The sequence below is a fragment of the Apus apus genome, chromosome 3, assembly GCF_020740795.1.
Source record: "Apus apus isolate bApuApu2 chromosome 3, bApuApu2.pri.cur, whole genome shotgun sequence".
Taxonomy (NCBI): Eukaryota; Metazoa; Chordata; class Aves; order Apodiformes; family Apodidae; genus Apus; species Apus apus.
Window position 1 is genome coordinate 36280305 of NC_067284.1, and position 17155 is coordinate 36297459.

Sequence of the window (17155 nt, forward strand, 5' to 3'; positions counted from 1 at the left end):
CTTATTTTTGTTTTTTAAATCTCCTAAACTAATTTGGATGAAATAGCAGTTCAGTTGGAATCCCAGCAGGGTGCAGAACAGCCCTGTTGAATTTTGAAATAGTGTGATAAAACTATGTCAAATGCAGGTACCTCCTTCACTCGTTTTATGTACGGCATGATTCATTTAGAATCTGCTGAGAAGACTTGCCAGAGCATGTCCTCTAACGCTTGACAGGAGGAAGTTTATCCCAAGTGACAAACATTAGTGAGTTGAGGCTTTCTGCTGCTCCACACTGCCAGAATGTAGGAGCTCTTTTAGGAGGTGGGGGAGTGTAGGGATCCAGTCACCCTGCATCTTGGACTAAGGACGCACGACTGAGCAGTTGGCTAAAAAGCAGAACTAAGATCACTTTAATTATAGCTTGACACATTTGGTACAGCACTCACTGCTGTAGGTATGTGTCAAGCTTTGCTGCTTTTGGCTTTATCCCCACTGGTCTGCCATTGCAGCTGCTGCTGCTTATGTTGCTGGAGACCTGCCTTATTCAGCAACACGTGGTATTCATTCTGTGTGGGTGACTTGGGAGACCATGCAACTGTTAAGGCAATCAGAGAAACTGTGAAAGCAGTTTTGAATATACCCTTTCATATGTTGGGGCACAGGCTTAAAAGGGGAGGAACCGTTAGCTGACTATTTCTTCTTGTAACATTGCAAAATAATCACAAGGCATCTAGAAAATACTGCCAGAAGACTGCTGAGTCATGCAGCAACTGAATTCTGGAAGAACATTTGGAAATGAGTGTCAGAAAACAAGGATCTGCCAGCCCTTTGTCATACTATGACAATTAGCCATGTGTGTGCATTCAGCATTTTTCAAGAGGTTTCCACTTAAAATCATGCTTTTTGAAGAGGACAAATGACAGTTTAAAAATACTGAGGTTCATGTGCTTCACTGGCAGATCTTCCAACGAAGAAACATCAACTTCAAGCTTTGAATCTTTTGGTTCTCCTTCTACCTGAAGCAAACAGAGACACTCTGAAGGTTAGAAATGTTAATACTTTTTTCCTGCACAAATATTTTGTCTGTTTCTGTGAATCCACTGCAATGAATGCTTTTACTGTTCTTTTTTTTTTCAGCTCAAAGTTAATGCTGAAACTAGTGATACTTTCTTTTTCCATATTTCACAGAACTTCAGAAAAAAAACGCCATAGGACCCTCATTTCTCCCAAGTGACTAGTAACAATGTGACTTGAATTCTTTCCAGGAGGTTGCAATAATGATCTCCTAGTGAGCGACCTTTTATCTTGCAAGTTTTCTTCCTTTTATAGCAGCAGCAGTCATTATTTCCAATGCAAAAAATAAACAGTGTTAGAATAATATGGGTGAGAGTTTGCATTGACAAAATGGGTTGAGCTCTTCATTTTCATTCCCCACTTAGCTGTGTGCTGTTCTTTTCTACTCTCAATAGGCTCAAAATTTACACTTCCTATTGGTATTTGCAGCATGTTACATGGAGTCTTCCAATTGGGCTTGTCCTTTTATAGCAAAGCTGTTCTTCTTTTTCAGAATATGCTTGCTGTTAAAATTGCTACAATCAAAAATTAATTTGCAGGGTTTGTGTAAGATGCAGAACATCTTCTGTTACAGGCAAAAAATCCTACTGGGTCTTACTGTTTAAATATTATTTTCTTTTTGAGTTTATTTACTGTGCAGAAGCAGTTAGGAGCGCTCCTGAGTTGACACATATATCTGAAACTGAGTTAATTGAAGATTGTCTGTTTCTAACTGGCTACCTGTCGTTCGCAATGAAGTTAAACACACAAATTGCTTACCTTACAGAACTAGCCATTCCCATGTTTCCATAAGCAGTACAGCTGGCACTATTGTGTTCACTTTCAGTGTAAGAAAAGCCAGCAGTAATGTTTTTGAAAGCATCTGTGGGGTGCTACTTATGCACCTACACAACGAGGGGTTTGGAAAATATCTTACTGTGCAGGGCTTTGAAGTCACTTGAATGCTTTTGAAAACGTTATTCACAAAAATAACAAGAATTACTTATGGAGTCATAGAGTTCTCAGGGTTGGAAGGGACCGCTGAAGATCATCTAGACCAATCTTCCTGCTTGCTAGAGCAGGATCACCTACAGCAGGTCACACAGGAACACATCAAGATGGGTTTTGAATGTCTGCAGAGGAGACTTCACAATCTCTCTGGGCAGGGCAGCCTCTTCCAGGACTCTGTTACTCTTACAGTGAAGTTTTTCCTTATGTTTAACATGAACCTCCTATGCTCCAGCTTGTGCCCATTGCCCCTTGTCCTGTCATTGGACACTGCAGGAAAGAGACTGGACTCTTGGCCTTTAGATATTTATAAGCTTTTATGAGATCCCCCCTCAGTCTTCCCCAGGATAAGCAGACCCATTACTTACCCCATTACTGAAAGGAAACAGAACTTTCATTAAAGTCTCGTAAAGAAACATATCCACACTTCCTTTTATTGATTGCTATTAATGTGCTATAATTAGGAATTAAGAGCTTTTTCCAAAAATATGTAACATCATGTTTCACTTGTAACTTTTTCATGTGCAGAGTTCAGCTGTAAATTCTGCTGTTATTTCAGGTACTGCTTGAATTTCTCCAAAGGGTAATTGATCATCGAGACAAAAATAAAATGACACTGAAGAACGTTGCGATGGTGATGGCCCCAAACCTTTTCACCTTTCATGGATTTGGCTCAAAGACTATTGAACAAAGCGAGTTTGTTATGGCAGCTGGAACAGCAAATGTCATGCGCTTTATGATTCAGTACCAAAAACTTCTCTGGACAGTAAGTGTATTCTTAAGGGAGGGAAAAATAATAAATTTTGCAAAGAAGTATGAATAAAGAAGTAATAAGAACTTAATTCCATGATTTAGAGAAGAATCGTCCCCATCCAGCTGGGTTCTTGCTCAAAGGTAACTCTTACAGGAGCAAGACAGAATCATTGCATGCTATGGTAGAGATAAGCTCTGATGGCCAGAGTTTTAATTTTGTACGTACCATATGTGAGCTCAAAAATAAGTCCTTGGGGAATCTTTGTATTTGGCCCATCAGTATGCATTGTTATGAGGAATTTATTCTTTTCTACTTAGAGATACTAGCAGGAAACATAGTGTTTAGTCCATTTCCCTCTTGGACCAAACTCAGTATTACATAAAACATGTTTTGATAAAACATGAAGTTGTGCCATGGTCTCAGGCTAAGCTCTAACTGATTGTGGTACTTCAGGCTTTGTTGTCCATCAGCAACTTTAAACAATTTTGACCTTTGCTGCATGTGAGGAAAAGGTCTTACTACTGTAAAGACTAAGCATTCAGGGATTTTTTTTTAGGTGAGGAAAGTAAAAACACTGCATGATTTCACCTCTCTTCCCCTGAGAGCTTACTGAATGGAAGAATCACAATTGGAGATATTTTTAAATTTAAATATATATGATTTGGTTGTTAAGTATTACTGGAAATCAGTACTATTTTTTTTGATTCAACCTGACATTCTGTCAACTTACAAAGTTTTGATAAGTTAGTTACTTAAGGAAATGATGTATAAATTCATACATACTATCTATATTCATGTAGATTCCTAAGTTTATTGTCAACCAAATAAGAAAACAAAACACTGAAAGCCAGAAGAAGGAGAAAAAGGACAAAGCTATGAAGAAACTTCTGAAAAAGATGGCATATGACCGGGAAAAACATGAGAAACAAGAGAAGACCCCTAATGATGTAAGGAACTTAAATCTGAAATGCTTTATTAATAAGCCCATAATCTCTAGTGAAAAAGTAGATATAACGGGGGAATATCTACATTTATTTAACTGATATACCAGTAAATAGAAAGTTCATATGGGTTTTGTAGTTTATGGGTTACTAGGATGACACATTTAGGGGCTTGTTTGTTTATTTTCCAGGATTTTTCAAAATATTTCTGTTGTGAAAAATATCTCACAGGTTGTTTCAATTTGGACATCTGAAACAAAGGTACGCTAGGGTTGCATCTGTTCAGGGAGCAAGTATTGTGACAACAATCAGTATTACTATACCCACATTTGGATCATAGAATCACGGAATGGTTAAGGTTGGAAGGGACCTTAAAGATCATCAGGATCCAGTCTCCCTGCTATGAACAGGGAGATGTATTGCTGCCCAATGGAAGCCACAGCAGACCATGTGTTTATTTGAAATATATATATATATATATATTTCACTATTTGATATTTAACAGTGTTTGGAAACTTCCTCTGATAGGAGTTCCCAAGCCACTGAACTTTTTGCCTCAATGAATCTTAAACTGTTGGAAAGTGGAGCATGCCATGCATACATGCCCTGCCCACCCCAAGAAACCCCAAAGGATGAAACAAATTTTAAAAACCCCAGAAAACTAGTACTTATGTAGCTATTGTCCAAGAGTCTATTCCCATCTTATCCCTGTGCGTATCATTTACAGTTCAGTATCTGTGATGTGGAGGCTTAAGTTTCAGTGTAACTCTCTTCACACATTTGTTACAATGAAAAAAGAATACTGTGGCATTAGTGTGTAAATTTTTCCTGTACTTTTTTATTACTTCCCATACTTATTATATTTTAATTGATCTGTTCCCACTGACTTCAAAACTTTCCAAAACTATATTTAATGTACCTTGAAATTGCTTATTATTTACAATATCAATGATGTTAGCAATTACATCATTAGTAGCCTATGCAGTATGGTATACTTAATTATACATTTGAAATACAAGATTCCAAAGTTATTTAAAATATATAAACAGATAACACCAAATATGTGTATCCTGATACTATAATGAATACGTATCAGATTAGGGTGGTATGAAAATACAACCTTGTGGGTTGAAGTCATATTGACGATTCTGGTGAATTAGAGACATCTTGTGGTAGCTTGTAAAAATGCATTGGTCTGCATCGTCTGTTTTTCTTGTCTAGTGTAGGTGTGGAAAACTTATAAAAAAGGGTTTTTGTAGTCTAATAACGGCATTTTTTTAAGATATTAAGCCAAAAAATAGGATATGGAAAATTAACATGCTATAATATCCCTTAAATCTGCCTCGTTTGACCTTGCAAGTATGCCTTCTAATTTTTTTTCAAGTGTGCAAATTGCTGGATCCTTTGAATAACTGCATCCAGCATCTGCTGCAGACTTATATTTCAGTGTTTCTACCAAATTTTGCATGCAATATTGGATATATCTCTTAATGCCCGAAATTAATTAATTCCCCAAGTACCACTTTGCCTTACTTTCGTATCTATCTACACAAAGGAATCTGTACACAGAATGGGGACTTCCATACAAAATTAAAATAAAGCTAATTAAGCACTGACATTGGTTTTATGCTCTCTAATAAGAAAATAATTATTTGAATACAATTCAGGTGAGTTATGATGGCACTTAATGCTGCCATCCCCTGTTCAACCTAGAAATAACAGCAAATACACTGAAATAGGCAAATGCTGTTCCAAATTTAGGCGTTGGATTTTTTGGTAATTCAGTGCTGCTGTTCTTTTAGGGTAAAATATGCTTTATAACATATATGCTGGCTCCACTGGGGAGCCAGGGCTGAAGTCTCATGTAATACATTCTTGCTCAAATGTAAATGTAAAGTTACTATTCAGTAATTTTCTTTAAGCCTTAGAATTCCATGGGGATTTTCTTCAAAATTAAATGGTACAAATTTTTCACAAATCCTTCATGTGTATTTGAAGCATTCAGTAATTTGGGTGCCTGAGAGCATATTACTCTTAAAATCATACAAATTGATAAGGCTTCATTTTGAATGACAATTTTATACCCTTTTCTGATTAAAAACTGAGTCGTTCTTTAAGGAAAATATATTGTGGGTTTTATTTTTTTCTAAGTTTTTCAATTTATACTGCCTTATTTTGAAATTGAGGTGATTTTCCTGTGCAGTTCTTGAACAGCATTTCATCATTAGATGTCAGATGAGTTATGGTGAATCCTCACTCCAGTGAAAACTGTTTTAAACTTTTGAGAGTTAATTATCTCTTGTCCAGCTTAATAAAAACTAAGTAAAAGTTGCTATTTTCTACCACATGCTGTGGCACCCCACATGATTAAACATAGCTGGACAGAGCTTTAGTCACTTCCATGCTCTCCTGAAATGCCTCAGGATCTGCAATCTTAGTGGCAATCATGTCATTTAGATAAAATTTCATCTTCTCTCTGATGACGCCATCCTATCAATCAAATTTCTCCTTTTAAGACAGAGCTTAAACAGCATTTACTGCAAACTTTGGCAAGATCTTTGTACAGTGATGAGAGTGGTTAAAATTAGAGGGCTCATGAGGGTTAATTGAGAGTGGTTAGTATTAGACTTGTGAGGGTTAATTGCTTTTCTGCATTGCTATGAATTCCTATGGCCCCAAGTCATTGTTAGGGTATTAAGTCTTTATGTTGTTGTTGTTGGAGTGCATAATGCTCTAGCCAAGCAAAGAAAGATGCCTTCAGGACTGGAAATTTACCTATTAGCATTAACCAAATTTATACCATCTGTCATTGTATTCCTCTGTATGTTGCAATTGTTTAAAAAAAATAGGAGAAGTCATGTTAGCAGCACAACATGATGCTACTATCTAATACAGGTTAGAATAACCACTGTGTTCCATAGCCATTCTGTTTGCAAAACCTATTTAAATTTTCACAGTATAACATTACTGACTCTTGCTGAATTTATTATCCACTGCAGTGCCAGATTATTTACTAAAAAAATAAATAAATATGTACCCACTAAATAATTTCTCTTTATATAGTTTTAAAGTTGTTTGTCCCAATCTAGGTGCAACACTTTGCAGTTCAAAGAGAACAGCTCCATCATATTTCTTTCAAACTTTGTCTCCCATGTAGCAAGATCCTTTTGAATTCCAGTTTTGTTCTTCATAATGCTCGTGCTCCATTCCTGCTTGGCATCATCCACACATTTAATAAGTGTATCTTTTATTTGGTCATCTGAGTCATTAGTGAAAATACTGTATAGTCACTTCATTCTCTTTTCATCTGGCCTGATGAATATTTGAGTGTGTCATGCAAAATGGAAGAGACCCACCTCAGATCCTGTAGCCAAGCAGCTGCATTTCTTTTGTGGTACATTGATTCAAGTCCCTCTAAAAAGAGCGTTTGACAGAAGAGGATTACCTCACAGGTGACTGCTGTGCCTGCTACAACGTTGTAGGGCAGTGTATTTTCCATCAACTAAGTATGTATATCTCTTCAGGTTTTCAGGTTTTTAAAGTGTGCAAGTACCTAACTCAGCCAGAGGTTTCATTGTTGTAAACCTCCTCCTGAGAGAACCTGTGAGGCAAGAGGGGATTCACAGGCTATTTATAGGTGACCTAACCTTCAGCATCTTGTCATTCATCTTATAGGTACTTGGCTTAGGTGTTGGAATGTGGAGCCCCAATTTAGGTGTTTTGAACTGGGCTGTGCAGAGATCAGGTCCTTCTGTGACTCTGCTCCTAGACACTTGATGGCCACATTTTCTTTGCCACCAGCTTGCGCAGTGAAAGGGCTAGGGGATGTTCAGTATCTGCTCTCTACAGTTGGGCACCATGAACATATTGTGCAGCTGAGCATGAGTTCTTCTGTAAATTCAGGTGGTGAAAGTGGCAAAATGCACTCGTTAGCTGAGCTTATAATGATTCTGTCTGAATAAGCAAAGCAATTATTCTGTTTGATCTCTGGCCATAGTATTACAGCTCTGTGGATGTTTCTGACCCCTTCTCTCATATACTCAAAGCAGACAGGTTTTAAATCATGTAGCATATGCCTGCTGTATAGAAAAAAAACTGTTATCCAGCTGAAGATTGGAAAAACTCCATTAAAATAAACTGTGACAAAATGATACAGAATTATATAAAGAAAAAGAAAACAAATTTCAGTTTACTATGCTGAATTTGGTGAAAGTCCAGTGAGGGACATCTGTAAATAACCATTTTATCCTTAAAAGTTTCCTTTACTTTTGCCAGGTTCCCAACAGTTTGGAAAAGAGACAAAAGATTTTAAGCAGGATTTAACTTCCTGGCAGATGGCAACAGCCATTGTTTCCATAGAGAGAGGCCTTAAAGAACATATTTGACAAATTTAGGGAGGCATGTAGGGAGTTGCTCTTTGAGATCCATAGCAACCTTATGAATATTTGATTCCATTATTACTACAAAGCAAATTCTGAATTTGATGATTCTTAATGCGTTAGATACAAATAATTACTATGTCTAATATTTTTAAATCAATAAGTAATAAGACTGGATATAGAAGAACTGAAGAATTTTTTGTTTAAAATTACTTTCCTGAAGCTCATCACTGCTATAATAATGAGCCAGTAGCTTTCTCAGGAAGCTGTGCTTCTGATTCTGTTCGCATTTATACTTGTTCTTTATTCATTTAACTCAAATGGCTTCAGAGAAGCTCTTCTGGATTCACAGATGCCCAGATTTGTTCATTGATTATGGAAGAAGAAATGTTCAGCCTTACAATTGTAGTAAATGGGGGTGGAAAGAAGAGAATGAACTGTCATAATCAACCTTGACTACTGAGACTCTTACATTTCTTTCCCTATCAAAATGAGTCCATTTGGGTAAATGGTAATGTAACACGAGAAGAAAAATGACCTCGGGATTTCTAGGAGCAGAAATTAGGACCTTATTCATAAATAAATTGTGCCTTTTGTAACTTCAAGTGTCATGTACTCCAAGTTGAACAGAAAAACTGTCCTTTGGAGCCCTCCTTCTCTGTAACTAATATGATTAATATTAATCATCAAGGATTTTTGGGTTGAAATAAAATACAGATCCAACATGTAGTCAGACCTGTAGGTTGACTAGCTGATTTTTTTCTGGAGAATAAAAAATAGGACAAAAAAGCTGCAGTATTGAGTATCTGTTTTAAAAGGAAATGATATTTGAAAAGAGGAATCACTTAAAGTAGACTGAGCCTTGAAAACTTTGTGATTTCTTCTTTTTCTGCTTGTATTTAAGATTAAATGAAACTGGAAAGGCTTCTTCTGGAAGTTTTAGCAGGGGTGGTGGTGCAGGGGGGTTGCCTGGCTTTCCTGCCTGCAGCAAGTCTTTTCCGTATCCATCTCATATGCTTCTTTTCTTACCAAAGTGTGTTCTTAATCTAGCAGTAATTGTTATTGTTATTCTTAACATCTTTGAAAAATAATTAAACACTACTGTTCTTTTGTTCTGAAGTTCTCCCTGCTGTTAAAAAGAGATTTGAAGGTCTGATGTAATTTACTCAATTACTGTGTAGTTATCATATTTCTGCAGCAAAGTGCAGTAGCTAGTAGTTAAGTACAGAGCCCTGTACTAAGTTACTTATTCCATACTGTATTTTGAGAAGCTCATCAAAGCCAGCTGCTAGCAGCTTTGTTCCAGCACTGTTATTGCTTTGCAGGCTGATGTTCCTCAGGGAGTGATACGGGTACAAGCGCCTCATCTTTCCAAAGTTTCCATGGCAATCCAGCTGACAGAAGAACTGAAAGCTGGTGATATAGTAGCCAGGTTTCTCAGCCAGAAAAGGTACAAGCACATTTTTGTTTTGTTACCATTTTGGGAGGAGTGGCTTTTCATATGTAATACAAAGAAAAAAGTTTTCAAATACTTTAAGTCCAGGTGAGTTAATGAACTTTTGGGGCGAATTTAGCCATTAGAATGCATGCTTCAGGAAGTAACTTAATGTTTCAAATGTCTTTAAAGCTTACAAAGACGTAAGGAATACATGAGTTCTGTTGGGAAAAGAAATAACTGTTATTTAATCTGATGGGCCAGGAATAAGTGTGTAACTTTCTGAGGAGAAAACAGAATGGAATGCCAAGAAAATAAGTCCAGGAAACAAAGAGTGAGGATAAGAGTAAGAAAATATTATGTACAAAAATTGAGTTATATATAGCAACAGTATAGGTATTGAAATATAAATGTGTGCAAATGTCATGCACGTGCAGTGATTTAAAAGGAAAGCTACATTTGAGTTGTAAAAATCCATTTTAAAAGGGACAGGTTTTAATCAAGCTTTTACATCTGTTCTTATATATGAGGAAAGTAGGACATCAGAAGAGACTTAACAAGAAAAAATATTAAACATGTGTGTATCATATATGACTATTCATGCTAAAGCAGTAACATGGTGCACTAGTTGAGATTAAGAAGCTGCTTTTTCCTAAATCCTGGTTTAGAGGTTTACACTTTTGGCAGTTGTTTTCTGGCTGTGCCTTAGCATATATTCTTACAATTAAGCAGTGAGAATAATAGAATCCCTTTGTAATACGGGGACTTTATTCTTCCACTGTCTGTTTTTTACTTCTTTTAGTTGCAGCAAAATTAAAACCAGCAAGAATGTGGTTTCTTCCACCCAATCATAAGGCTCTTTCTGAAATATTAAATGTCTGAGGGGAGTAGATTTTTTTGCAGCAGCAGTGAAAGAAAAATCAGAGGGTAAATTATCAGGCTATTTGCTAGTAACAACAGAATTCTCTTGTGAATTCCACAGTTTCTTCACATCTGTCTTATTTTGTCTTTTCTATAATGTATTGCTCACTTGCAGGACTATTCATTTGCCCTAGCATGCAAGAGTATTCTTGTTCACTTACTGTGTCAGTAAATGAGTATAATATAATATGATCTTAACTAGCGTAATTTCTTCCAGACATATCTAAGTGGCCAGTGTACAAGCACTTTCACAATATAGTTACTCTTTGTGTTGTTTTTTTTCCTGGCAGTGGAAATGTCCAAACTCTCAAGAAAGAAGTCTTTTTATATGAAATAGGAGGAAATATCGGTAAGAATGGCTTCTGAACAATTCCTTTTGCTAGAATAGGATTTCTTGGCACATGGGGTCTGTGGGTTTCACTGTGTTTGTATTTTTATTCATGTCACTAGTTCTCCTTGACACTAAGACAGTAAGTTAACCTTGGGGAGAAGGAAGAAGAGATGTTGGTTTGATCATCATATTAGTAGCATCTTACCTCTCCCAGAGGAAGATGGCAGCTGTAGCAGGTGTTCTTGATATGTGTGCACAGTGAAGAAGCACAGAAAGGCTGTATAGGAAGGTTCTCAAAGTTCATCTTATTCATCTCTTTAGACTGAGGCATAATAAGTGAACTTAAAGTCCTTCATGGTCTGAATTGGAGCATTGCTTGCAGGTTCCTTTGGGGAAAAAAAGCACTTAACCAAAAAGATGACCTAGTGATAAAATTTTCCAATGATCAGTCTTTCCTGCTCTGTGTCTTCCAAACACACTTGATTAAAGCAAGCAGCAGGTCAGCAGGGTTAATGCTAAAAGACAATTTTGAACACAGTTGTGAAAATTTCTTTGATGAATGCAAAAGTATTTTTGCATTGAGGATCAGTTTCTCATCACTATTTTTCATATGCTCAGCAAAAAAAAAAAAAAAAGGAACTGGAAAACCGTATTGAATTGGACTTACATTTACTTTTCTCTTATTAACTGTTACCTGTTAAACTTTAATTGAAGTTACAAAATTCCATTAATACACAGTACTTCTGTACTCTGCAAATTTAAGTCCTGTATGAATATTGCTACTGCTAGCATTTTTTCTTTTTACCTAATCACTATTTTAAAAAATATTTTGTTTGTGTCAAAACCAAAAGACTTAGAGTAAATTAAAAAGAACACTTTTCTATGTTCCCTACAACAGGTATGTTTTAGTGTTTTTACAAAGTCTAATGGCAAAAAAGTTACTAAGATAGCTGGATGCCAGATTAATGTATTACATGTTGTCTTCTATGTCTAATATATATGTAAGTCTGCTGACTGTTAAAGCAGGTTGTGATCCTAGATGTAAGGCTTTTTTAAAGGAGTACCTTTTTTGTTGTACAGAGGTATAAGCATTGTAAAAAAACATTTTTGTAACACTGAAATTCCACTGAAAATGGAAACACATGACAGAAATTGTATGTCTCTTAGAGAAAATATATGGCTAGTTGCAGATTATTTTTGTAGCAAAGCAGGATAGAAAGCTTAGGTATTTCCTCTATCTGATTGCTTTGCCTCCAAACAATTTCCACTTTAATCAGCCCTCACAGATACTAGTCCTTATTAATACTCTCAGTTGAGAGAAGAGAAACTACCTGTCTTTAACCTGCTATACAAGTTTAAGTAAAGCAACTATCCCAATCTTTGTCGTTCTTTCTGCCCAAAGTGACTGACTTGTGTGGAGAGAGCCCAAAAGATCTAAGACTCAACAGGCTCGTGGTACACTCTTATGTCTACACTTAGGCTGCTAGTTCTATTGAGTGCTGCAATCCTGTCCCGTAGCAGATGGAGCTGCTTAAGTCTCCACACGTTTCTTGAGTACTCAATAACACTATCAGCCTTCAGGACACTGAATGTGACTTCTGCCATTGCTTCATGATGGGGACTGGATACAAACATAGCAAACCTTGTCCCTGTGCTCTTGCTGCTTGACCATGCTGCACTGTGTGGGGAAGAGGGCCTAGATTCAGCAGTGTGGGCAGTACACATCACGTAGGTTGAGTTAAAAATGCTAGAGGGAAGGACAGGCTGTCACCTGGCAAGGAGAGCAGCTGGGGAGGGAGCAGATGTAGGCCGAGCCTGGCTGAGCAGGGAGGCTTCCCTTCTTGCCTGCTCTGCTCAGGAAGCCAAAGAGCTAGCAGGACAAACCCAGCTGCAGCATCACACCTTTGCTCACCTCCTGCTTCAGGAACACATGGGCTTGAAATGTCTGGCTGGGACATGAGTCATCTACCCCAATCACTTGCATAGTGAGGCAGGAGAGGGGCTGTGAAGTACAACTGCAAATGCATGAGATAATGCTTTGCTTGTGAGGGAATGGGAAGAGCATGTAGATCTTGATGGATCAGCATATGTTATTTTCATCGTAGCTCCTAGATATAAATGAATTTCTTGTAACGCACCAACACTGTACTACTTTGCCCTCCTAGGACAGTAACCATGACAAGTGCTATGCAGAACTGCTGACCAAGAGGAGCAGGATAAGGAGTAAGGCCTTCTTAGCAAGGACAAACCTTGCTCAAAGTTTCCATTTAAGAAGGGGAAAACAACCTGAAATGTTAATGGGTTTCTATGCGAATGTGAACCTAGTGTTTTAACCACATGATTTAATGTGATTTAACCACAAGAGGACTCGGGCATTGCTCCTTTTTTCCTAAACCTTCACAGAGAGGAACTCCCATGTACATGATCTGTGTGATGACTATGACACAGAACATGCCACAGAGGTGGCACAGCCCCTACTCTCCTTCCTTCTTCCTCTGTCCCCTTCCTCTCAAGACAGATGGGAAGGGTAGGAGCACTTGAAGTTTTTTAGCTGTGTTGTACTTTTTTTAGTACCACAGAAAGGGCTTGAAAACCTAAATGGAATAAAACAGTGACAGGAACTTTGAAATTACTATTTTTTTTCAATACTGATGTAACCACATATATTTCTTCTGCTTCTAGGAGAACGCTGCCTTGATAAGGATACCTACATGAAGGACCTATACCAGCTCAACCCAAATGCTGAGTGGGTTATAAAATCTAAGCAGAGCTAAGCTCACAACTAACAGCAAAAGAACAACCTGTGGACTTTATTTGTAAGGCTGAATGTTTCAAAGGGATAGTCTGTCCTTATTCAGTTTAAAAAAAAAAAAAAAAAAAAAAAAAGTTAGGGAAACCCAAATGTGATTATCAGTAAATTGTCAGTTTTAGTCACAGTAAAGTTTTGAAGATAGCACGGTTTTCCCACTCATATTTGAAATGAGAATAAGTACCTTAAATATTTTAATGGCACTAATCTACCTCCCATCTGGTAGGTCTTGTTTCAAAAGAATTTATTTTTCAAACAGATGTTTAACCTCTTTTGTATTAGAGATCTGCAATCTGTTGGTGTAGAATTTTGTGTTCATACAGGTCTTTACACTGCTAGTATACTGGAGAAAAAAATGCTGATCAGCACTTCTGAATGGTACAGTATTAAAAATGCCTAAAACCAGTCATATGAATTTCCCAAATAAGGGTGAAATTCACAGGAAAAAACTGCAATGCAATATATTTTGTCTTTGGAAGTCCTACTTTTGTTCACTTTCTAGGTAAAGTTTGGTGAAAACTATTGAAAAACAACTGTGAAAATGCTTTCTATGCAGCTTTTTTTTTTTTTTTTAATTCTTATTCTGGTTGATTGTATTCTTGAGAGTATTTAAAGAAAACAAAACAAGACCAAAAAAACCCAAAACCCATGAAAAAAAAAAAGGACCATGTGACAAGGTGAGTAATTTTTAAAGCTTACCACTCTTGGCAGTGTTCTTTCTGGAATATTGTCATGCACAAAAAAACCTTTAGTTTTTTCAGCAATGATAAACAGCTGTGTTACATAGACTGGTTTCAGGGGTTTTTGACATCTGATAGAGTGCATTCTGTGAACTGCCAAAACCTGCCAATTGCTAGCATGATTAAAACCTTCAGGAAGAATAAAATTACTGTGGAGGGGAAACTGTTGTCTAAATTTCATAGGTAGCAAATTACCAAACTTTTCACTCAAAATTGGTGTAAAGATCTACTGTGGAGTTCACGTAAGCTTTTTGGATATTATCTACCATCAGCTGGTCTATCCTGGACGAGGCTAGAAATCAAGCTCTGATTTCTCTTAAGCTGATAGGCACTGTCTAATCCAATTTAAAAAAATTAATAGTCCAGTGGTGAACTATTGAAGATCCTTCTCTTTGCAGGGAAGGACTGAAAGCTCCCCATGGAATTCACTGATAATGAATGATAGACTGACGTGGCTTGTTGCAGCACAAAGAGCTGTGGACTGTAGCTCCAGAGCCCCAGTCCCACAGCAACACTTTGGGTTCACTAACTTGTGTACCACTTTACAATTTCTTTGTAAACTAGCTCAGCCCATGTCTAAGGGCTCACACCTGTGTGCTGAGTACCTGAAATAACTACTGTGAAATTATATCCTTGGAATGAAATGCTTTCTTTCAGTGCACACTGGGAATTACATTGACCTCACAGGGAATATTCTACATACAATCAAGAAGCAAATTACTACTTTTTTTACATGATCAAAGCTGATTAAAGGAATAAAGGGCCTTTCTGCTGAGCTTTGCATACAGGCCCTGACTGTGTTGTTCCCAAAGTAATCACTGGAACTCTCCATTTTATATCTAAGCAGTGAAACTGAACTCTGAAAGGTCACAGAAAAAGTCAGCATCTACTGCTTAGTTATCCACAGCATATGAACAATTTTGAGGGCATTTTCTTACAGTCAAAGGCTGTCTTCATATGGAAAGGAAGCACTGAAGGGTTCTCAAATGCAGGATGAATAACCTAGGAAATTGTTTTAATGTGACTGTACTGCCCTTGAAGATCCATCTAGTTGGGCACCCCAACATGGTGTGGCCACTGTGGGGGAACCCTGTAAGATAAATCACTTTTGTCAGTAGAACAAACCACACTCCCTGTTCTTTAAAGGTAAGGAGTAGAGAAGAAAACCAGTACAATGCTTGGGTATATACTTATGAATCTAATGTAATAAATATAAAGGGGTTTTGTTATGTAAGACAAAAATAACGTCTGTTTTCATAATACATTATAGTTCTGTAAAAAATTACTTGTTACTGGAACTCTAGATGATATTTTAATCAGGAGCAAAGTTCAGATGATAGGAACAGCTGTACAGTTTCAGTATGAAATTACAACTGCCCTGTGGCTATGATCTCTTAAATAACTTTGTTTCTGGTTTAGTGCCATTCTCTTTTTTTAATTTAAAAAGCTCTTTTGTAATTAAACGGTTTTTTTCTGACTTCTTTTCTCATTTGAATTCTTACATTTGTACGTAACACACGAGTGACACAAAGCAGTGACCATTTTTTAATTTCACACTTTGTATCTTTGTAGGTAATTTGTAGTTTTGTGTGTGGAAAGATAACACTGGTCATTTAGAAGGAGGATTGCAACATGAATACCTGCTGGAAATGGAAATACTGGCTGGAAGTTAAACACTTTGCCGCAATCACAGCACACCTTAGCTAAATCCTTAATATAACACTTACTGTGTATGTGTGAGGGAACAACAACCCTCTCAGCATTTACTAAAAATACTGGCTCTTAAGTCCTAAAAATTAACAAATTAAATTAGGGCACAAGGGAGAAGTCCAAAATGCATTCAGGTAAGCTGATAAGAATCTTTTATAATTAAGAAGATAACGCTGTAGGAAACACATCCACAGGTTTTTTTTCACCCAGCTGACAGATTAATGGATTTAACACTTAGTGTGAATCTCATAAGGGCAGAGCAGTGGGGATGCCTCTGGTGCAGCTGTACATCCCCACTGCTCTGCCCACACTGCAGGACTGGGATGGGGGCGAGAAAGGCGTGGGGAAGCAGGCAGTAGGTCCTCGTACCACTGCCTGGATGCTGTGAAGCATGTAAGAGTGGTTTTGTGCTCAAAAAAAATCCTCCAATGTATATTTGGGGGGGGCTGAGAGGGTTCGCCAGGCTTGCGTGGGATGTTGACACCTTTCTTGCACTGCCTGTCCTCTTCAAAGACCTGTTTGCACTCATTTTCCATAGCCTCCTGTACTTCTCCACTTTGTGTGAAGCACGTGTGCCATCCCTGGATATAAAATCATAGAAGCATAGAATGGGTTGGGTTGGAAGGGACCTTAAAGACCATCTAGTTCCAACCCCCACTAGACCAGGTTGCTCAGAGCCCCATCCAACCTGCCCTTGAACACTTCCAGGGGTGGGGCCTCCACAGCTTCTCTGGGCAACCTGTTCAATGTCTCCCCACCCTCATGATAAATAATTTCTTCCTATTGTCGAACCTAAATCTCCCCTCTTCCAGTTTTAATCCATTACTCCTTGTCCTCTCACTACAACCTTGTAAAATGTCCCCTCCCATCTTTCCTGTAGCACCTTCAGGTACTGGAAGGTCACTATGAGGTCTCCACAGAGACTTATCTTCTCCAGGCTGAACAACTGCAACTCCAAAAACACTGAAGTTGTTCTTGCATTGCAGATCAACACGCAGCATGTGTGAGGTTTCACAAAAGTGGTAGGGAACAGGAATATGAAGAGTCTAGATGGGTGGAAGGCACTGGCTGAGTTTCCTTCAGGCCTCCTAA

General features: G+C 37.6%; 1 protein-coding gene across 6 annotated transcripts in view; it reads left to right on the top strand.

Moving 5' to 3' along the window:
* ARHGAP18 (Rho GTPase activating protein 18) overlaps positions 1-15830 on the top strand; it is an 88209-nt gene extending 72379 nt beyond the window's left edge. For all 6 annotated transcript variants that reach the window (XM_051615099.1, XM_051615097.1, XM_051615100.1 and 3 more), the window contains exons 10-15: positions 942-1024; positions 2603-2809; positions 3598-3744; positions 9443-9567; positions 10764-10822; positions 13487-15830. In XM_051615099.1, the coding sequence (XP_051471059.1) occupies positions 942-1024; positions 2603-2809; positions 3598-3744; positions 9443-9567; positions 10764-10822; positions 13487-13578 (713 nt within the window). In that variant the 3' untranslated portion in view covers positions 13579-15830. The remainder of the gene's footprint in view (positions 1-941; positions 1025-2602; positions 2810-3597; positions 3745-9442; positions 9568-10763; positions 10823-13486) is intronic.
* The last annotated feature ends 1325 nt before the right edge of the window (positions 15831-17155 follow it).